This window comes from Neopelma chrysocephalum, unplaced genomic scaffold (genome assembly GCF_003984885.1).
Source record: "Neopelma chrysocephalum unplaced genomic scaffold, ASM398488v2 Primary Assembly neopelma1_96710, whole genome shotgun sequence".
Lineage (NCBI taxonomy): Eukaryota > Metazoa > Chordata > Aves > Passeriformes > Pipridae > Neopelma > Neopelma chrysocephalum.
The window spans coordinates 1,367,628-1,390,101 of record NW_020925354.1 but is presented as its reverse complement, the minus strand read 5'-3'; the positions used below and the strand labels follow the sequence as shown (position 1 = coordinate 1,390,101).

The window sequence follows — 22,474 nt, the reverse complement described above, 5'->3', positions numbered from 1 at the left end:
CCCAAATGCTTTATATTCTCTTTTTTTTTAGTAAATAAATAATTTCTATCAGGGCAGAAGACGCTTTTCTCCCAGCGCTATAACGAACCATAGCACGAACACCCAAACACTATTTTTAACCCCCACTAGGAAAAACTTCTCCCTCATAACCGGGGCGGGGCGGGCATGGGAGGAGACAAGGCTGATGGGGGTCCCAGGCTGCTCCGCGGCCACGCATGCTTCCTAACGCGCTTCCTACTCCGCTCCTGCTGGGATCGGAGCGGCCGGGACGCCTTCCCGTCATGGGGTGAGGGGGCGGATGGCGGCGGCCGCGGCCGCGCTCCAGGTGGGATCCGGGGCGGGCTGGGCACGGGCGGCGGCGGCTCCCAGTCCCGTCACCCCTCGGGGGCTCCGGGCTCCCCTCACACTCCGGATTTTCAGGTTAATTTCCTGCTGGGTTAAATTTAGTTAATTTCTCAGCATCTTGGTAAATCCTACGGGTTCCTTCTGGGCTTTTGTCCGTTCCCGCCCTCCAGCCCCAATAATGGATTATAATTATTTGACCCAAAAATACTTGCATTGCCAGATCTTCATAAATTGTCTTAGGCTGGGATCTCCTTTTCCATGAATTAATATGCTTAAGGTTTGAGCTGGTGTCTTAAATGGTTATTCTACATCATGCAGTTTTTAATATAAATTAACATCCAATATCGAATATTAGAGTTTTTAGGAGATAATAGAGTTTTAAGGGACTACATTCTTTTGACTTCTTGCATAAAGTCCAAATAATTCTGCTGGTTGACATGGTGGTGTTCGGTCACAGGTTGGACTCAGTGGCCCCAGAGGTCTTTTCCAACCTAATTGATTCTGTGATTCTGTCATTTTATGCATTACGTTTTCCCATACCTGATAACATCTTGCAAAACTGGAGAAAAAATTTGGGAGAGCAGTATTTCTAAGTGATAATTTTAACCATTGGAATTTTGTTTTGCTCATACAGCATGAGTTGAAAGGCCTCTTAGTGTCATCTCTTTTCCCCCAATGCATATTTACAGTTTTGATGTAAATATCTTGTGTCAGTAATTTAAAGTGTTAACTGTGCATTTTTTAAAGTATTATTGGTAACTTCCTTAAATTACATTAAACATATCAGCAAAATTGCATTTTGAGGGCATAGGCAGAGATTATGTATAATGCTTTATCTCATATAAAAATTACACGAGAAATCACAACTCTAGGCAGTGTTACTCTGTCAGCTTTTGTGTTTTATGTAGAACCAACATAAAGCTTCCCCTCAGCATGTTAACTGGACTGACCACCCAGTTTAAGCATTCTTGTGTGAATTATTTCCCAACTTTATGGTTTAACAGGAATGTATATTCCACCAATATGCTTTCTGAGATTTATAGGATAGAAAAACATATGATACTTTATTGTGATATTTTGTAAACAGCTTGGAAATCATAATTTTTCGGACAAAAAAAAGTTTCTAGTTCTACGTTAAATTTATCATTTCAGAAAAAAAGTGTTTCTAGGTTTACATTAAATTTATCATTTTAGAGATTATTTTGGTTGAACAGAGTTTTGCCTTTTCTAGTCTGATTTCACTCTTGATTTGCAGAATATTTATAGTTAATGTCGTTGTGCCTGGGAATGGGACTTGATTTTTACACATATTTTTGTCTAAAAAGATGGTAGAAATAGGCTGTTTAAAAACATTTGGACATGGCTCTTCACTGAGGTCAACCTGAAGCCAGTTTTGCATCCTGTTTTTCATTCTGTATGAAAGAAACCCATTCACATACAATAGTTCTTGTCCAGTTGGCATTATTACCTTTATTTCATGATACATAATTCTCAAATCATACTCACTGTGGATTTTTAAAGTCTGTAGTGTTACTTGTCTTGTGTACTTTATGCACATGGTAATACTATCCATAGCAAAACAGTGTAAGTCTAACACCAAATTGACACAGATTTCTGTTGCTGTTTCAATCTCTAGGTCTCTGTTTATCTATTCCAAGGCCACTTGGTAACGGGGTGAAATTAAAAAATAGATCCCCGATTGTGACTCATAAATGTTTCATTAGGTGGGAATCTTTCAGGCACAAGAAGGGATCTGCTAAAATAGATTGCTTTATATTTTTGAAAGGCAGTTACTTAAAAGACTGGAAGTGTTCTTTTCTGAGTTTACCACTTTGGGGTTTATTATCTTTTCATTATTATTGTGTTCTGTCTTTATGTGTGCTCTTCTCTTGTTTTATGGTCTTTTTTTCCTGCTTTCTTTAACAGCAATTCAGAGCCCTAGCTGGAAGTTGCTTTTAGCTCAATTATATTTGTTCATGAATTAATTAAATATATGTTTATCCTTTCTGGGTTTTTTTACTATTGTTCAGATTTCATGTGTGTTTTGTAAAACGTTTGAAGAGCTTTGTGTAGTATCAGTCTTACTGCTGCCTTGTTTGTGTTATTTAGGATGGAACAAATGGTGTTTGGTATTTCCTGCTTTGGATTGGACAGACTGGATTCAGAAAGCACAGAGGCTCAACTCTGAGGCAGAGACCACATCTGCTACTGGAATAAGGCACCTGCAGTGGAAAAAAATATGTCCTCCTAGTCCCAGGATAAGTTTGATTTTGAATACTGGTGTGCTTTTTAAAGGTATGTTGCTGCATCACCTCTGCACAGATTGGATTCTTACATAGACTATATGGTAATTTTAAGTGAAATCCAATCTGACATGATGGTTATATAGAAGAAACATTTGTGAGGAGATCACCATTTTTTCTTTAAAATGGAAGTTATTCAGAAATGTACTGTTAAGTCATCCACCAGAAAATGGCACTTAGAGTGTTTCAGGAAATATTTTGTGTTTACATGTTCATTCACAAGAGGCACAGTCATGGTTAACAGATGCTAAACTTGACCTACTTTTTTCATCTCTGTACAAAGGCTATATATTATTCATGCTTTCTTCTCTTTTTTTAATGTTTTCCACAGAAATGATTCAGCAGGCTTTTTTTTCCTATAAAGATGCCAGCAGTCATGTCTTGCAGATAATTCTACAATAAGCAGGCATGGAAATAATCTGGAAGAAACATCTTATATTTTCCGAGACTTACAATAAATGATATGTTTAAAATCATAAACTGTTACGTGTCAACGTTGTTATTCGTTTTCAGAGGAATTCTAATACACTCACAAAAAGTACCTTTAGAATAAAAGTTTACCTAATAGAACTATATGAAGACAGAGTATCAAGGTTTAATGTAGCGCACAAAAATGGCAAATTCGTGGGAAGAATCCATTTTTAGATAGGATATAGGTTTCAAAACTGTGGTCTATCCCTATGGCTCCCCAAAAAGACTAGCATAGCAGTTAGAACAGGTAGAATTGGTACTGTCCTTCAAAGACAGCTTTTCAGCATGTTTAACGTAACAAAGCTAGGGAATACTTCATTAACATGAGGACTTTTTTTTCAAAAGTGTTCTTTTTAATGTTATCACGTAAATGAGTATTGTATCTTTGTAATCCAGGTATCCTATAATTGTTTGGGAGGAATGGGATGGAGATCTTTAAGATCTTTAATTATTTTTGGAATTTCTTTTGAGGTGTTAATTACTTAAGGTAAGTAATTATTCCCAAGAAATCACTTCTTATCAGAGGGTTTCATAAAACATATGTTCATAGAACATAAATAGGTTCTAAGAACTTCAAAATTATTATTAATGTAAATAACAACACCATTATTTTCAAACAGCAACTTTTGAATAGTAAAATGACTGAGATTAGTTAATTTGCTTTTCTTTTTCTCTGCAAAAAGAGGAGTTATGAAGGTAATGTGGCAGACAACAGTCCTAAAACTAACAGCAGAATTTGCTGCTGGAGAACATACTGAGGAAAAGCATATGTAGTTTTCCTCTGTAAGCACTCAGTTTTGGTTACTTTGGTTGACTGAATGGTTGTTGTATTTTTGTGTTTATGATAAATAGTGAAGATATTTAAGTGGTTCTGGTTTTCTTAAGGCTTATTCTACGTCCCAGTCTCTAAACTGAACAAGGAGTTGCTTAGGGAAGTGTACCAGGGGGATAATACATATGTTTGCAAAATATGTAAATTAAAATAGTGGTTTGGATTATAGATTAAAAACTCAGTTTTAACAGTTGTCACATAGAGAGATCTGGGATTTTTGAGCATCAGTCCTAGGAATCCTCCATATTGAGTAATCTTTTGTTGTTACATTGTAAAGTATTTAATTCAATTAATGTCATGTATTTAAGACCAGAAGGAGTCTTGAAATGTATTATCATAGACGTGTTTCAAATTACTTTGTAAAATTTAATCTTTCAGTAAGTGCAGTTAGAACTTTCCATGTTATTTGTGCTCATTCTAATTAAAACAGGACAAGTGTTTTAATTCAGAGCTGTGGTGTTCAAGTCAACAAATTAACTGAAACTAAAAATTCCCTAGGAATATTAAGTGCAAAGGTTGAATTTGGGGTTTTTTTATGCTCAATTCTAGTTGTGACAAATGCTTTGTGCTAATGGATTTTTTCTTTTATAATTTTCTTTCTGATCTCTGACATTTCCAGAACAAGTGACAATACAAAGGACAATGCACAGTGTGTATCCTGATGACATTTGGTGTGCTGTGACATGGCTTTTGTCATGGCATCTGAGACTGAAAAGGCCCACGCTCTTCTCCAGACTTTCAGCACAGCTTCAGTTATTTCCAGTCTAGGTTTGGGGATATTCTGCTTCATAGCAGACAGACTTCTGCAGTTTTCCTTCATTCAGCAAAATGAGTGGCTCCAAGCCTTCTCCGATAATGCAGTGCATGGTATACTGGGAATGTGGTCCTGGGCCATAGTGATTGGACTCAGGAAGAAAAGTGACTTCACTGAGGTCACTCTGGCTGGCTTCCTCGCCTCTGTCATTGATGTGGACCACTTCTTTCTTGCTGGATCCCTCTCTTTAAGGGTAAGTCAATAGATCAGTAATTTATTTCTTTTATTTCTTCATCACTGCTTACTTTATTGTCCTAAACACTAAAGTTAGATATATGGAATTATATGCAGGTTTTATGATTTTAAAAGCCATAAAAATATTCTACTGTTAGGTTTCTGCTATTTAGAAAAAGAGTTCTGAAAGCTGTACATGCTATCCTATGTGTATCATGTAGTTGCTTTGTTAGCCAAGTTAAAAAGTTAAGTGTTGCCTTGAACTCTTTTGTGTATAAAGTGGATTATTTCATTTCTGTTTACAGTAAGGGTTAGAAATATCTGAAATGTGAGGCAGAACTATCTAAAAAGTAGATGATAGAGCTGCTGTTTGATTTCATTCAGTCTTTCTGAGTAATATGTTTGCATCGCATACACAGTCACCATCACAGTGAAAATGTGTTCCCTCCCAGGAACTTCCTGTGTTTCAGTCCATTCCCATTGCCTCTTGCTCTGTCAGTGGGTACCGGGAGCCTGGCTCTGTTCTCTTTATGCCCACTCTTCAGCTTGGTTGATTAATGGATCCTATAATGTTAACATTATGGAATAGAATTTAAACGCCTTAATTATTCTCATGTTTATTTTCTTGTTTTAAAATCAGTAAATGCAAGTAATGAATGACTGGCTATTAGAAGGTATTACTGAAATTGTACTGCTGCTTCTTGCATTTGAAATGATTACCAGTATTTTTTTCTTAATTGTGAACACTAGATGTCTCTCTTCACCAATGTCTGTTTGGAAAGTTGAGTATTGAACTGTATCATGGAATTGGGAGGTGGCCTGTCTCTTTGCTGCTTTCAGTGAGGCAAGGTTAAATATTCTTACACTTTCCATGATGGAGAACGTTTGTGTATCTGAAACACAGTAAATTATTGTAATTTCTTGACTTAATTTGTTCCTGTGTTGTTTCAATTCCCAAGCAGCTAGCAATTCATTTTCTAATCCAGGCTACCGTTGTTGACATTTAGATCTTGTTTTCTTATTCTTTAAGGTTTTTCTGCAAAAGACAGCTAATTTCTCTGCTCTCCTCAAAAATGTTTTTCACGTCAGAAACACACCATGTGGACAGTAGAATCATAGCCCTTTCAGTAGCCAAATTTATTTAGCTGAGGTAAGGAAAAAACAAGAAGTCCAAAGGGTTTTTCAAAGTAATTTGCCTACAAACTCCTTCCTTTTCCATATGTTTACTGGGCTAATAAAAGATGTTTAAAAAAAAATGTAAAAAACTGTAAAACATATCCAGGGTAGGTCCCTTGACTCTTAGAGCAGTAACAGAATTACAACTTGCAAAGCCATTATGCTTTACAAAAACTCTCTTCTCAATTAAAATAAATTTCAAAAAAAATTGTACAGGGCTGGATTTATGTTTTCTAAACCACATACTGCTTTTCTCCTCTCCTCCGGATTGCCTTTTGCCTGAATTATCTTCAAGGTCCTGTCCCAAACCATGAGTAGTGTTTTAGGTGAGACTTCATATGAGCCAAATAGCATAGATTAATTCCTTTCAGTGGCACACAGATACAACACTTTTGTCTTTTTAAAAAGGAAAAAAAATCACCTGTTACAAGTTTTGCGTCTTCTTGCAGTGCCATCAGTCTCTTTGGTTTGTGATGTAATGTAATCCCCATAAACTTTTCTGCAGTGTGCTGTCTGGCAAGCTAGATCTGATGTAATGTGTGATTTTTCTTTCCTCAGTTTAATATGATGCACCTCTCAGTTTCATGTCATAATTTCAGGCTAGTTCCTATGTAATTTATTACTTCATGGGATACTTTTTTACTATGTATTTGTTAGTTACAGTCTCATTCTTCGTCTTTAAATTGCAGGATTGACAGTAATTGATTTATGACACTACAATGTTTACTGCTTATGCAACACATTACTAATCAATTAAGAAGTCTAAATGACTAACCACACCACTATTACTAATTTGTAACAATAGTACTTTTCACATTACTCTACACAATTACCTATAAAGCTCTTTATCATCACTTTTAAATCTGATGACAGATTAACTTCTTTAAGTAACCTTTCTGTGCAGCGCAAGGCAGTATTGCCTTCTGCCTCCACTTGCTACCTTCACAGTACTCCAGTCACCTACTTCTGTTCCTGCTGACGCAGCTCACTACTTGGATTGTGTGGCCATTGGTCTGTTTTTCATGGCCATCATTATTTTTCTGGATTATTCAGCTAAATAGTCACCTGTAGTATTTATATGTTTGCTTTAATAAATACTTGTGTACCAAGTACCATGTGATCTGCCCTTTTTCCCACATTATTTTTGCAACAAGTATGAAATCTACAAGAACTTCACTACTTGGAATTTGTAGTTTTTTGTGTTCCATGTACTTTGTACTGTGTGCAGGAGTGTAGAAGGATCGAGGAATAGCTGTTTGAAGAATCTGTTTCATTGACTAACCCTAAAGGTGATAGGTACTGCAGCCTGTCATCAGTCAGGATTGCTGATACAGAATGAGAGGCTGCTCCCAGTGTCCCCCAGGATTATAGCCCAGATACTCATGTTGCAGAACAGACTTGCAGAAATTGCTGTATTGCTACTGAAGACTCTGAAAGTGTAGAAAATGCAGTTGGTGGCAAACAGGATTGTACCAGCAAATATACATAACACAGCTGGTTAATGTGCCACTGCTGACCAACCTGGGCTGCACAGGGGCATTTCTGGAACTGGAGAATAAGCTTTGCACAAACACAAATAATATAGTGTTGAATATGACACTGTATTGTTCACATTATTACTATAATATAACTATATATGTTACACTGAATATGTTACTATAAAATAAGGTCTTCAGGCTTGGGAAGCGTCATAGGATATGCCTGAGGGAGCCTGTGTGGTGACTTAACATCCATGGTGTTACAGTTCTCCTGCGTGTGATTACTGTCTCCTGTCTCCAGCTGCTCATTGCAGTGCGTGAGAGGGGCTGGAGGAGCAGGAACTTCCAGATCATCTTGCACCTGATTGAACATGTAGGTTCATTTCATGGAAAAGGTCATTTGTGAATAAATTCTGTTTGCAACATTTTTCAGGCAGTTTAAGGCAGAAAATTGTGCTAACTTAAATTAATTTTTTTTAAAGATCTGTTGATTTCTAAATGCAAACAAATCTGCCTGTTAGGAGAGTGTAACTGCTTATATTGCCAAACAGAACTACCTATCTGTCTCTTGGGCTTGGCAACTCAAGGATGTAAGTGTTCCTCTAGTCACAGAATGTAAAACTGGAAACAGACTATTCTGAGCAACTGTTGCTGGGCACAGCATTTCAGAAGCCTAATAATTGTACTGCTATTATAAAATAGGGCTTTGTCTTGCTCAAATTGAACACACAGGTGGCTGTATGAACAACCCTGCCCTCTAAAATTTGTAGGAAAAAAATTTAAGCCTCACCTTCCGAAAACTGGATAAAGATTGGCACCAATACTGCTAAACTGGGTATGTAAGTAACATTAAAAATATCCTTACTTACCGTGTTGCTATTGGTACCTAACATTAACAGGGCAGAGGAAAAAGACTAATTTAGACTTTGCTACTGATTTTTTCAAAGTGCAGAAATAAAGATCAGTCAATAGGCTTGTCTCAGTCTGAAGAGACTGGAATGTTTGCTAAAGAGGATGAGGTATGAGATAGACCAAACTTCTCTCTCTCAGCAATTGTAAGTTTAAAATTAAGGTGCTTTAATCGAGGAAGTGCGGAAAAAAACAGAAGAAATAACAACCCTTTATTAAAAGATATATGTATATTGGCAAGAACAGTAACAGAACATAAAAACAACTGAACAATGGTCCTGTACCCAGAAGTTCCCTTCAAACAAAAGAAAAAATCTGAATACTTCTCTGTCTTTTAGCGCAGTTCTAATCACGGTCGGCAGGGGGCGCTGTTGGGTCGCTGGAGGTGCAGAGCCTGCAGTTCCCTGTGGTGACCTGCAGGGGGCGCTGTTGGGCTCTGGCGGTCACCACGCGAGGAGGGGGTCTGGGGGGTGGTCTCGGATTGCAGGAGAAGCCGAAAAGGAAAACGGAGACCCTTCCCCCAATGGGAGAAGGGCAGAGGGAAAGCAGTCCACCCCCAACGGGACTCACTGTTGTTCTGAGATGACGGTGTTCCAAGGCTCTCCCCTTCTCTCCCAGCAAGCACAGACCTCTCCGATGAAAACCCAGTAGGTCCCAGCTGGAGTCACGAGGCAGTGGCGGCGCAAGGCCGGTGGTCAGGCCTCACCAGGACGAAAAGAAAACCAGAAAGACTGGCTCCCAGGCTTTTCCTCCAGAAATGCCCGGACACAGTCCCTTTCTCGGCCGTCAGCCCCTCTCCTCTCTGGGAAGAGCCAGCCACCCCCAGCCTCTGATGGGCCATTAGCTAGGAATGTGGCTTGGCCAGCTAGGTTCTTTTGTAAGGCTAATTGATCCCCTTCCCCCTTCCCTATTCGAACTCTGTTTCTCTTACAGGGGAGCAGGGGAAGGAAAAACTTCCACTCTTGAATTTACGACTTATAACAAGGCTATCTGCCAAAATGTATCACTATCCAGGTTTTTTCAAAATTAGGCTAGTATGGACTTTTGAGGTTCTTGTTCACAGTGGGAAAAATCTGACTCTTTGCAGGGCAGGTGATAAACAATTTCACCATTGCAAGATTTTTCTGTTTTAATCCGTGAACAATCTGCTTGTGTGAAACAGAAATTAAGTTGTAGAAAACACGCCTTTTGAACCAACTTAAAGGAGTTGGGTCCATAACATTAGAGTTGAAAATGGTTGAGACAGTTTGTGAGACTTTTAATCCCATCACCTGAATGTGAGTCAGGGACAAGCATGTGGTGGGAAGCTAATAGGGCAAAGCTTTCTGCAGGGTTTGTATTGTTGGCTTCTGTTTAAAGCAGAGGCTGTTATAATCCAAGGTAGTCCATAATTTCCCATCTCTGTACTACTTAGCTACAGCTACATCAAAGTTTCCTTTACAGAGAAGACAGGGTTCCAAGCAGTTGTCTAAATTGTGCATGAAGGCTTGATGAAGCTGTTCCAGAGTCCCACTGCCAGGTACTCCTGCTGTTGAACTCTGCAACGATTAAACACAACCAAAGACCGAACAGGTTAGCAATGCTCTGCTTTCTGCATTAGTTACAGTGAGGGATTGTTCAATACAACAGTGAGATACACTGTCAAGTTACATCTCTGGTGCCTTTTACAGTCCTTCCAAATGTTCACCAGTATCTGCACCTGTATAGATCTTTTAGTAATGTGCTATTGCTTCTCCTGTGCTTACAGAAAAATGAATCTACTTATTTGTCACTTATTTGTCAATAGTATCTTTAAAGATATTATTACATTTTTTTTACAGTGTTTGAATTTGTGGCAGTGGTTCTAGCTGCTGCTAGTAAGTACATCCACAGGATATTTTCTGAAATATGTACATTAAATTTACATTATCACTTCTTAAAATGGCTAAATCAAATCTCACTAGCTAGATTAAAAATAAATATAAGGCTTTCAATTAAGTTAATGTTAAACAAATTGTTGATACAAAAAAAAACAGTCACAAATGTTTCAAATGTGGGCTTCTGAACTTTGTTTTGCCTGTCCAGGAAGAAGACTGTCTCAAGGCAATCAAAATACATGTGACTTTGATCCCATTTTTATTGTACTGAAAATTACTGTTCTGTTTTAAACATTGTGCAACTGAAACAACTTTGCAGGTGCTAACTGTAGTAAAATACAAAATGGATTTTGAAAATAAATGCCATTAAACCATATGATTTATTTCAAGTAAAGCATATTAAATATTTCAAGTGTATTGGTTGCTTGTTTTCCTTTTAATTATCTTGAAATTAAATACAAATAGTCAGTGCAGCAGATTATACAAGTTCCTGTGCACCATATGACTGTATGACAAGTAGGATACCTCATCCCTCTCCCTCCTTGTGTTGCTGTTGATAATGGGTAGTAGGATGCATGATTCATATCATACAGTAGAGAGACAGGGGAGCACACAGCTCTCATGCATAAAATAGTCATATTGTTAGTTTTGATCACTGTAGTGAAAAGGAGTGGTTTTTCTTTGCACTTCCACTTAGTCACCTGACAGTACACCTGTAAACATCCATGAACCTTATTATACTTTTCTTTCCTGCAGGCTGCTCTGACTCTTCCACGGAGACCACTTCTTCATTGTTCTACCATGATTCCCGTTGTGGCTCTGACATTAAAGTTTATTATGCACCTTTTCAGGCTTAAGGACTCATGGTGCTTTCTTCCCTGGATGTTGTTCATATCCTGGACTTCTCATCATGTCCGTGACGGGATTCGTCATGGCCTCTGGATCTGCCCATTTGGAAAAACTCCTCCTTTGCCGTATTGGCTGTATGTGGCAATTACAGCATCTTTACCTCATCTGTGTTCATTCATCATGTATTTAACAGGCACTAGAGAATTAATGTCTATAAAACATGGAATCCACATTGATGTGTAAGAATGATGGCTTTTAAAGGCTGTTTGTATTATCTCTTGAAATAACCTGGCTGTCTATTATTGAAGGGGTTTCTTTCTGTTTCCTACACCTTCCCAAGTTAGGCATTTTAAGGTTGTGAAGCCAGTTACCCTTGTTGTCATACAACCTATTTAATGAATGGTGATAATTTTATATCTGTACATTTCCCTTGTTAAGCATGTGATCTCCCATGATAGCTCATGCATAGCTAGCTGATTTATAAAGTTCTTAGTCTCTCTCTGTAGTAATTGCGTTACTGTCATGCATTTTATTGTCATGGTGCCATTCTTCTGATCACCATTCACTTTGGATTTGTATTTTGCCTTTAGAGAATATATTTCAATCTAGATAGTATTTGTATAGCGCTTTAAAAATGTAAAGTACTATATAAATGCTAAGTGTTACTGGGGATTTAATAGTGTATGGTAGTTGTAAAAAAAATGTTAGCCTTTTGAATTTAATTATTTGTTAAGAGTCCCGCTGGACTCTTATATTGGACTGTTTTAAAAGAAACACTGTCTGTATTTCACACTGTGCAGCTGTCTATGCACCTCTTTGAACCCTGCTATCATGTAGAGTTTTAGTAAATTCTGTTCCTCTATAGTTGCTTGGTAGTAAATTTGCAGATAATTACTAGCTTCGTGGTTAGAAAAGAGAAGGCAGTTTGGTTATAGTATTATGATGTGCTGACCAAATTGTTTTTAATTTTTAAAAATACACTAATTATGAATACTATTGAATTTGAAACTAAGGAATTTTAGTAAGTATTTAAGGGTTGTGTGAAGGCAAACATTTATTATAGTAAAACATAAGCTTTAGGGAAGATAGAAGAAAATAAAAATTGCTCAAAATGTGTTTGCTTAAAGACATTACTGTCTTACTGTACCTGTAAATGGAATTTTGCATTAAGTGCAATATCATCCTCATAATCGTTAAATAAAATGCATTATTATTATTTTTATTTTTATTATTATTATTATTATTATACAGAAATAGAAATTTCCTCATAAATCAGTTCCTTGAGGAAAATGTTATTATGGTGCAGGTTTATGAAGTAGTATTTTGCATTGTGGACTATTCAGTGTTCATTTACAGAATTTCTCAGAAAAAGTCCCAAATTAAAAATTGTCTGGTCTTGTCTAACATGATAAGACTGTCTAGACTCTTGTGTAGTTTATGAAGTACAAGCCGAGAATGTCTATTACTAATTTTTAATATTTTTATTCATTGAACTCTATTGCCCATTAAAGAAATGGGACCTTAACTACTGCAGTTTGTGATGACTAGCTGTCAAAAGGGATTATTTTTGTGGAAGAGCATATATAGGGTAGCATGTGCTGACCTTAAGTTGCCAGGTTACCAAGGGGTGACAACGTTAGGTGCTGTGGCAATACTACATTTATGTTTGTAAATATATGTTAGTATAAAGTACAAAAAAAGCCCCCAAGCAAATTATTAATTGGGATGACTGGTTTAATCAGTACAAGAGACCTTCTGTGGCACTTTGCAGCACACTATGCTAATTATGGAAAATGTTTTACCCATTTAAAATGTGTCTTTCCACCAAAAGAATAGTCTCTGCACTGTTTGTTCTTCACGTTAGAAATGTATGCTAATGCGAACTTGTCTGACAGTACAGTTTAGCCTTTATTATAAAATGAATAAAAGGTTTCTTTCTTGGAACAAAGATTGGAAAAGCAGAACATTTCTTAAAGGGTTATCCTCATGCCATGGATTTCTGTCTCTTATAGTTTTCCAGAAACAACATAAGAAACGTCTTGCTTTAGAGCCCTCAGAGCAAGAACTGTCTTTTATCCAAAGGCATGATGGTTTACTAGAGAAGCACTGCTCATTTGTTTACTTCTGTCCTGTATTTTAAACTGCAGGCTATGAACGCCAGTAATGAATATATTTGGTGCAAGGAGTGAACACTGAAGTCCGTGTAGAAAATTTTCAATATTCTCGTTTCATGGTATTATATTTGTATAATTTTGTGCTTTATCCAGATTTGTTGCAAAGGGAAATGCATATAGGAGCAAAGTGGAGAATTTCACTTTCTCAATTTTAGACTGTAGCTCTAGCATTTTTGGTAACTATATGTCCACCAGTGGTCCTTAAGATTGGTACTGTACTGTTCTAGCTATTTTTAAGGATCAGTTAATGGGGATGTCTTCAGTAGTTTAAAACCACATATTTTCATTCTCTATATTTCTAGCTATTTTTGTGTGAGTTTTTACAATAATTGTTAGCTGTTTTTTCTGGTCATGTTCTTACACCAGTTCTACGACAGCAATGGGTGAACACCACTTGGAGATGTGTTAAGGAAAGTAGCAAGCACTTCTGATACATGACTTCTTTCCTTCCAAACAGACATGGCAGTCTCACACCTCAACCTGACATTCAGGCAACTGTAGCTGACATTGGCAACTTTTCAAAGTAAACAGAGATGTTGCATATATTGCTGTAGTTTGTACGTAGACAGAGTAGAGTACAAAGGAGAACTAAAAGTGTTTGTCTCACCTGTGTGTCACAGGCAGAGTGGGAGCTTCAGACAAAGTTTATTAGAAAGTCCCCCCCTCACTGAGTCAGGAGGCACAGAAGGGACCCTCTTGCTTTCTAAACTCCTTCTGAGAGAGGCGTCTAGGTGTGGCTGGATCCAGTCTTAGCCCTAGACTTTGCCAATGGTTTATGTCTAAAGGATTATACGTGTGGAATTGAACCTTAATACAGCTTTGTCCCACAGAATTAAGAATGGCAATATTTATATAAAAGTAAATTCTTTATTGTGATAATGATTAGACTAAAAGATCTTTACCAGAATTATTTACTACAGAGTATTGGTAGCTGTACAGTGCAGTGCAGTATTTTTGACGCAATATTGAAGTTATTATATTAAAGCAGTTCTACTGAAGCAATTATGTCAAAGCTAGCAAAAGCAATTATTAAGCAGAGATTGATGTTACTCAGCCATACCAACGACTGTGAGCAAATCTCGTTCTCTCAGTCTTGAGGAGTAACCTTGAGGGCCATCCCCACTCCAGGGAGGAATTTTCACACACACTCCAGAAAGAGGGATGTTACAAGGTCCTCAAATTAAAAAGTGGAAACTGGGCCATATGTTTCCAGGTCGGCTATGTCAGCTCAGCATCTTTCAGTCAGTTTATCAGTGGTATTACATGGTTGTCCTTTATCAGGTACTTTACGAGGTCTACCACAGCTTCATCTCACTATCAGGATGTTTAACTCTGGGACTGATGAGTCAGGCTAGTTTCAGCATTATTCCACACCAAAAGCAGCAGGACAGCCCCCTTCTCCATGCACCTGTAGCTTTGCAAAGAGGGCATTGTTGGAGTTGTTTTACCCCCATTCCAGGCAGAGCATCCTGCTACACCATGGCACCTGGGAGATACACCTGCCTGTTACAGGTGAATTGCTTACCAATTCCTTACTGGTATTTCATGTACATTTCAAATTCACTGGTATTTTTCAACTATGCATTGATGCCTGCCATGTGTAGCAAAACCATGACAAAAATAAAACAAAATGCTAAAAACGTAATGACTTTGTGCTTTACTTCATGCATTGCTACAGAGGGTAAATGTGAATGCGAAAAAGCATGTGAATTACACAAAAGATGGTTTACAAACTCAAGCTGATGATTTTGTGCATAATATGTGATATATATCACTAAAATATTAGGTATTCCAGTGGTTCATTTAGTATGCCAGTCTAAATTTTTTCCATTTCCAGTTTTATTTTCAAGTTGAACTTAAAAAATTTGAAGTAAGTGTGGGGTTTTCCTGACCTACTTTTTTCCTGTTAGAACTGTGCTGCTTTTGTTCCTGCTTTAATGGATTGCTGCTGTAAAAAGCAGGTACTAATAATTGCCAAGTTAAAGGAAAACTGTTGGAATGTTTCTTCTCCCCAGTTCTGTAGAAATAAGATAAAATTTCTCCTAATTCCCTAGTGGCCATACCAGAATGAGTGAATACATTTCCTATCAGTTTGTATTCTAGTTTAAAATTTAATCAGTCTTTTCACCTGACTACTGGTCCTGCTTTTTTCTACAGTGAATTATATTGTGTCATGTGCCTTTAATTAGTTATTGGTAAGCGAATTGTTCATAATTGGTGCCATGTCCCAAGGAAAATGCTGTAACTTTGAACTAAACTGAAATAATTTTTACAACAGGCCACTGATATTGGCTTATTACGAAAAAACATTTCCTTTGCTAATGGACATTAAGTTCCAGAAAGAGAGAAAAGGGGTAAAAATTCAGTCTAAAGGAAATGTTAGTACGTAGTTAGTGTGGAACACATGGTTTTTTATTCCATCAGTTACTGTCAGTATGAAGCTAAGTGATGAAATGCATCAGAAGAGAACATTTCTGTTTAAGTAATTGAGCCAATATAAATTCTGTCAATTATGCATTTTTTTCAGGGCAGAAGAATTTTGTATTCTAAATGTTACATATCACTTTGCATATCAGGCTTTGATCAACTGGTAATTTTGAGTCCACAGGCTAGGTTTTGCTTCCCTTCTACAGGCAGACCTTGCATTGAATCAAAGGAAGAGCTGTCAGGTTTAAGTACCCTTTGCATTCATTACTAAAAAACAGGAGTAACACTTTTTCTGAAAATAATAAATTAGTGCCTTCAGTTATTTCTTAAAATTTCCCAAATTTTACATCCTCTGCATTGAATTATAAATTTGAATGCTGTATTGTAGAACTGTTTTCTTGTACTAAAACCCTCTATTGAAGTAAAACAGAGCTTGTATTTATATGTGTATGTGTTGATACATATATTTATATGTATCAAACACTGATATTTCCTCCTATCTTCATATATAACTCTCAATTTGCTTAACCTAATTTTGGATTGATTTTTCCTGGGGTGAGGAGGAGTGTTTATTTCTGTGACTGGGGAACCCAGGTGTGCAAAAAATTTAGTTCAGTTTGAAGGAAATCTTCAGAATATTGAAAACTAGAAAAGAAATTATACTGTATTCCTTTTGATGGAAGTGTTAAGTAGATTTCTAGGCAGTTTGTAGAAACAGATTTGTTTAGTCAAAATTAATTGACCAAAAACATTTTTATTAGTAAGAATGGGTGAAACGGTCTGTGTGAAAATGGATTTGTTTAATCAAACTGTTGCAGGGATAATTGGCCAAGTCTCTGTATGCTGTTGCTGTATACACCACAGAAACAACTCCTTTGACCAAGGAATGTTACTGATATCTCTGGAGCTTTCCTCATGTTGCAAGGGGAATTTAATCTTACTTTGATCTCATTTTTCTCCTTAAAAATTGCATAACATTGAGCAAGGGCTCCTGGACTGGTGTGGGATAATTTCCTTGATCTCATTCACAACAATTTTTACAGATGAGCCAAAGAAGCTGGTAGCTGTGAGTTCTAGTACAGGAACTGCAGTAAAGAAATTAAATCAAAGATAGTAGACATAATAATGGCATAAGGGATTTAGAAGGTTATAATACTGCTAGTTTCACATTTCAGTTTAAATTGCTGATAATCAAAACCAATTCCTTTTTACATATTACTGCCAACAGTTTAGTAGCAAATTTTATCATGACTGCTAAAAATATGAAGTGTTTCTGGGCCAAATGAATACTGTAAGATTCAAGTAATAGGGCTTTATCAGTGTATTTCCAACAAAATCATCTGTGTCTTTCTGTTGCTTTAACTGTATATAATATGCAGATACAAGCACTCAGTTGTTTCCTAGTTTTACTGTGGAACCATGGTTGTGTCTTGGGGAGTTTTGATACAGAATGCTCTAGCTAGCAAAGCCTTCTAGCACAAGTAATTTTTTTTTTGTTAGTTCATGTAGAGAGAGATCTTTCCTTCTGCTAGACCTGTTTTGCTAAGGTGAAAATTTGAGTGATTTGCCAGCATCTTTTGGCTGAGTATTCTGTATGCCTTGTACATTAAATATAAATGAGCAAAGCAAAGGCACATAGAACCTTGTACCATAAAAATGGACACAATTTATGTATAATTTTTTCCCAAAGTGAAAAATAATTTAACATGTTTTTGCATCATGCATCTTGCATTTAAATATCTATAAAACTATTGAGCAAGCATTTTTCTAGTAATTTTATATGGCTACAGAGACATCAGCAGTGTTCCTTGCATTCTCCTTGTGCTTGACTTACTTCAGGTTTGATGAAAAGCGTGGTTCAGCTTCAATGTACCAGATAACTCAGCTGGGTGCAGCAGACTAAGTGGTAGACATCTGTATCGTAGCAAACCATCGTAAAGACCCTTTTTCTTATTCAGTGTGTAGCTAGTCAGTCTGTTCAATGGTGCTTAAAATGCAATTTATCTCTTCCTAGAACAGATGTATACTTCCAGTGTACATGCTGAATTGCATTCCAGTCATCCCTGATTGTACTAACTAGATGGTAGCTGACTGTAATTGGCACTGTAGATTGGGCTTATCTTCCTGTCATTCACATGATTTCCTATTGTTCAAAAAGGAAACTATCTCTTCAAAGACTTTTATCCAGGAGATTCTTTGACATACAAGGAAACATAAAAAAGTGAAATAACTAAAGGCAGATCTCATGAGGCACTGATTCTATGATTACTTCTAGACCAGTATATTCCAGTAGAGGGATGATCAGCTTTTTAAAATGAATTTTAACATTTAAAATGCAGATCAATCATTTATTGTAAAACTAGACAATTTTCTTTCTCAAAATCTGTCCAAAGCCAGGAGTTTCTCTTTGAAAGATTTCACAATTGCAGTTAGTACATTTAACATGGCTGAAATTTGCAGTGCAAAATCTTTGCTTCAGTTTGCATTTCTTTGAAAAAAATAGTTTGTTCTAGCACCAGTGTATGGGGACTTGGACTGGGAACATGAAATTTGTTAAAAACTTGCACCTCTTTCTCTCTTGAAGCTAAACATAGAAGAGGCTCTGCTTGGGTATCCTACATCAGAGCTTGTACTAGGTACTGTCAGTCTCTCTTAGTGGCAATATATAAAAGCTGATCACCTGATCTTGTCATGATAGATATTTATTGCAGTTAGAAATCTCTGATACTGCTCTTCAGCACTCCCAGGGAGATGTGGGTTGTTCTCCCTGCTGCCATCTGCACACTCACTGAAAAGAAGGAGTGCTGGAGCATTAGGGAAAGCCATGGCTTGAGTATGTGCTGTATGGGGCTCCATGATTCTTTAGATTCTGTGAGTGTTAAAACCGGCTTCTGTTAGAAAGAAAATCATGAGTTTCAAAAAAAGAGGGTTTTTTCCTACTGAATTTCTGCCACTGAAAGTCCAGTCAAATGATCAAATTTCTTGAAAACTCACTTCAGATAAGAAAACTAGTTTGGCAGTGATTTGTTTACAAGTAAGTATATTCTTGCTGCTTGTTTAAAAGCAATGAATGTTGGCACATTTCTGTGGTTCTCTGTTGCCTGGATTAGCTTTGCAAAAAAGGCATTGTTTTCTTAGTTACCAACTGTGAGCATTTCCACACTTTATAGTGAACAGAAGTTTGGAAATGTTTAGTACAACTTTTTTTGCCTTTGGCACATATTCAGAAGCATTCACTTGTCACAGTTATGATAGGTATTCAGCAGAAGATGGAAAGTGCTTAGGACTAGGCATACACTGAGCATTTAATAAGAATCTGTCCAAACTGCTTACATAGCAGGCTGTAGGTGAATCTCTGGAAGAAAGGAACTGATAGTATGAAAAAGGCTATTGAAAAACGAATAATTGAAGACAGAGTTGCTTTGCTTTTTCCTTCACCCAGTAATTCTACCTTCCTGTCTTGCAGAAGGACTGGCCTTTCAGTGAGTTTGTTCTCATTGCCACATAGTGTACACAAACTCCAAGCTTACATGAAAGATGAAAGGTTTCAAGTGCACAGGTGAAGGTGAGTTGAATGATTGTAGCAGAATGCTCTGTTCCTCCTTTGATGGTGTGTGATACCAAGTAGCGGCAGAGGAAGAATCACTCAAAAGGATTAATATTGACTGAAGGTAGAGAACATGTAATTTCCATGGCAGTGGTGATACTTCATTATGCCAGTATATCTCCAGTTTCCCTGGCCGGAGTTACTTTATTGATGGATGCAGAAGCTTTTGCTTTCAGTTGAGATTCAAGGTGCTTTGGCACACTGACATTATTACTTCTACAGAGGTGTGAGAAAAATCTCTTTTCCCAGTTTATAAAATGGCAAAAAACACTTGCAGGACAAGGAAACTTACAGAAAAGAATCCTTTATTTGCAGCGCTGGCTGCAGTTCCAAGCCACCCGCCTGGAAAAGCACACCCCCCTCGAAAACCACGCTCCTTTTGTACTCTCCTTTTGTACTCTTCGGCCATCCAAGATGTTGAATATTCAGCAAGTAACAGGTATTTTACCTTAAAGGGTAATTTTCAAACCGGCGGGTGGGTGTCACCCTCCCGCCTGATTGGTCCCACCTGATTGGTCCCACCTGATTGGTTGATGACGTACCCCCCTGTACCGCACAGTGGGGGTTCTTTTGCACACAAAGACATGTGGCCAGTGTAAATTTTCCATTTATATATTGTATCCTACCTCAACCACAATATTCCCTCAGTGTGCAGCCCTGACGGGGCCTTTCACCTTACAATCTTCACGAGGCGCCTAAATACTCCCGAAATTAAATGGGAGGTAAGAAAAAAATCCCAACACCCCCTGTTTCCCACTTAAATAAATTTACTTATAATAAAACCAGATTATTTTATTTCTCATAGAGGTAATAAACATTGGTGTCTCTGTGTAATGAAAAGAGCTTCTACTAAGATATTTCAAGTTTGTGCTATATCTAGACTTGGGAAAAAATGCAACAGAATACTGTTTATTGAAGATGTTGTCTGAAAACACTCATCCAGCCATGCTTACAAAGGGTGTTTGCTATTTCTGCTGACTTTCTCTCCCAAAGCAACCCATACTTGCAGGCCTTTATCTGCTTCACAGAGAAGGATAGGACTTGCAGAGTGACATACAGGAGAAAATTTGGTTCTGGAGGCTTTCTGCTAGGCTTTCAAAGTCAAAATAGTTGAGCAAAGGTTTTGTGGGACTTAGATAAAATACATTTCAATGCTATCAAATGTTTTATCCCTTCATACTTTATCAAAGTAAAATTTCACTGCCACTTGTTTTCTTTTCTCCAGTCCATGACTTGTCCTTTCTTTCCTCTATCTCCATGACTCTACTGGCGGTAGCATTTCACATTTATCTCCAATTGTGCTTTGTAAGAATTACCCAGGCTCACTAGGTCCCTGGTTAGTTTATAGGAGGAAAAGAGGTTTATTGTCTAAATTGAAAAAGTGGGGGAGCTGGGCCAAGAAGTGTGTTGAAAGATAAACAGCTCTACTTTGAAACTGAAGAAGTAGAGCTGACTGGAGAATGTTATGATGAAATGTAGTTTTTCAAGAAAAAGCCTGCTCTAGAGAAGAGCTTGTTTCCAATTCTGTAAAGACTAGCTTAGAGTTTCATGGTTAAATGGTATATATCAGTCACTTCCTGCTAGCTGACCTAAAGTGATGAAATAGTTTGGGTTTTAAAGTTACAAAAACAGAGCAGGTTTTGCAAACAACTTTCCAATGCCAGAAAATAGGATTTGGAATAGTGATGAGGAACTAAGATACCAAAATCACTTGCCAAAGTAAATCACCTCCATGCCCCAAGTTAGTCAGTAAATACAAATGCGTAGGACTCTTTTTCCATTCAGGTATTTGATGGACTGGAAACCATTGGATAATTTGAGAAAAAAAAGGCATTGAGAGAGGCATTGTCTTACAAGTAAGACAATGTGTGTAATGTCCTCTGGAGGGCACGGAACCATGCCTGGACAGGACAGTCAGCATTTACTTGCAAGATTTGGTTTTTTGTTGAACTCAAAGACTGGATCCCTGAAGAATTGGACAAGTCATGGTTGTCCATCTTTAACTGGAAACATACAGTCAGTGGTACTTGAGTGTAAATGAGATTAAACAAAAACGCATATTTACTTACCCTACTTCAAGTGGTTAACAACATAAAAGCAATTTAAGTGCAAATTTGTACCTTTGTATTTTCGTGAAGCCTTGATCTTTTGGCTGTGAGATGAGCTTGGTTTGCTGTGCTGGTTTCATGCAAATGAGGAATATTTGTTGCGGCTGAGGAATGTTTGGTGATCACATTTCTTTGAGTGGAATTCAGAAGAAAAGCAGGCCAAATCCAGCAACCAAAGTCCTTCCCGGTATTAGTGAGTAAAAACCACAGAAGCAGATATATTATTAATAGCATCCTTAATAATAATTTATTTGATCTGGGTAGTGCAGGAAGGTTTCAGTCACTCATTATGTTAGTTGTTGTGTAACAGGAAGACAGTCTGTGCCCAAGTGGTCATACAGTATAAATAGTCTGGTTTATATCATGTAGGTAACATTTAACTGTAAAAATATGAAAATAGAGGAAACGATTCTGATCTTGTTTAAGTTCAAGTAACAGACTTTATAAATGTAAATTAGAACTAATAAAGGGAAATCAGTACTTCTTTCTTCAAAATTTTGGCATTTCACATACTCCTAGGACTTGTGAAATTCATGTATCTAGTATTCCAAAAAGAGAGCAGCCAAGAATAGTCACACACTTTTTTAAATTTTCTTTCAAATTCTCGTTAAATGAAAATTCTTAAGTACATTTTCCTCAGTCAGTGGCATCATGGAGGAGGATAGGGGGGATCTAGATCCAATTCATGCATCATTTTACTGTTCAAAAATTTGCTCTTTATGTCTCCCATTGTTGGTAAAGTACATCCCTTTTCAAAATCATGGTAAATCAGATTTTCTCCAAATGAGGCAGTAGAAATTGACCCAGCTGCAGCCCTGTCTATTGTGCTTAATCTTAACACATGATGAGGTTGTACACTGAAGTTCATTTGTGCCCTTCTGTGAAAAAAAAAAGAACCAGAAAAAGATAAAAAAGGCATAGGGAAGAAGCTGTTTGGGATGACCACTCCTT

The 22,474-nt window shown here is 37.3% G+C and overlaps 1 protein-coding gene across 5 annotated transcripts in view; it reads left to right on the top strand.

The window, feature by feature from the left end:
* The first annotated feature begins 189 nt into the window (after positions 1-189).
* TMEM267 (transmembrane protein 267) overlaps positions 190-22,474 on the top strand; it is a 28,585-nt gene continuing 6,300 nt past the window's right edge. Inside the window, exons 1-4 of one of the 5 annotated variants that reach the window (XR_003538500.1) lie at positions 190-325; positions 2,455-2,640; positions 4,577-4,958; positions 11,115-11,582. Coding sequence is in view for 4 of the 5 variants with exons in the window: in XM_027709235.1 (XP_027565036.1) it covers positions 4,635-4,958; positions 11,115-11,450 (660 nt within the window). In the remaining variant the exon portion in view is untranslated. The other 4 variants (XM_027709235.1, XM_027709232.1, XM_027709234.1 and 1 more) reach the window with 4 other exon arrangements.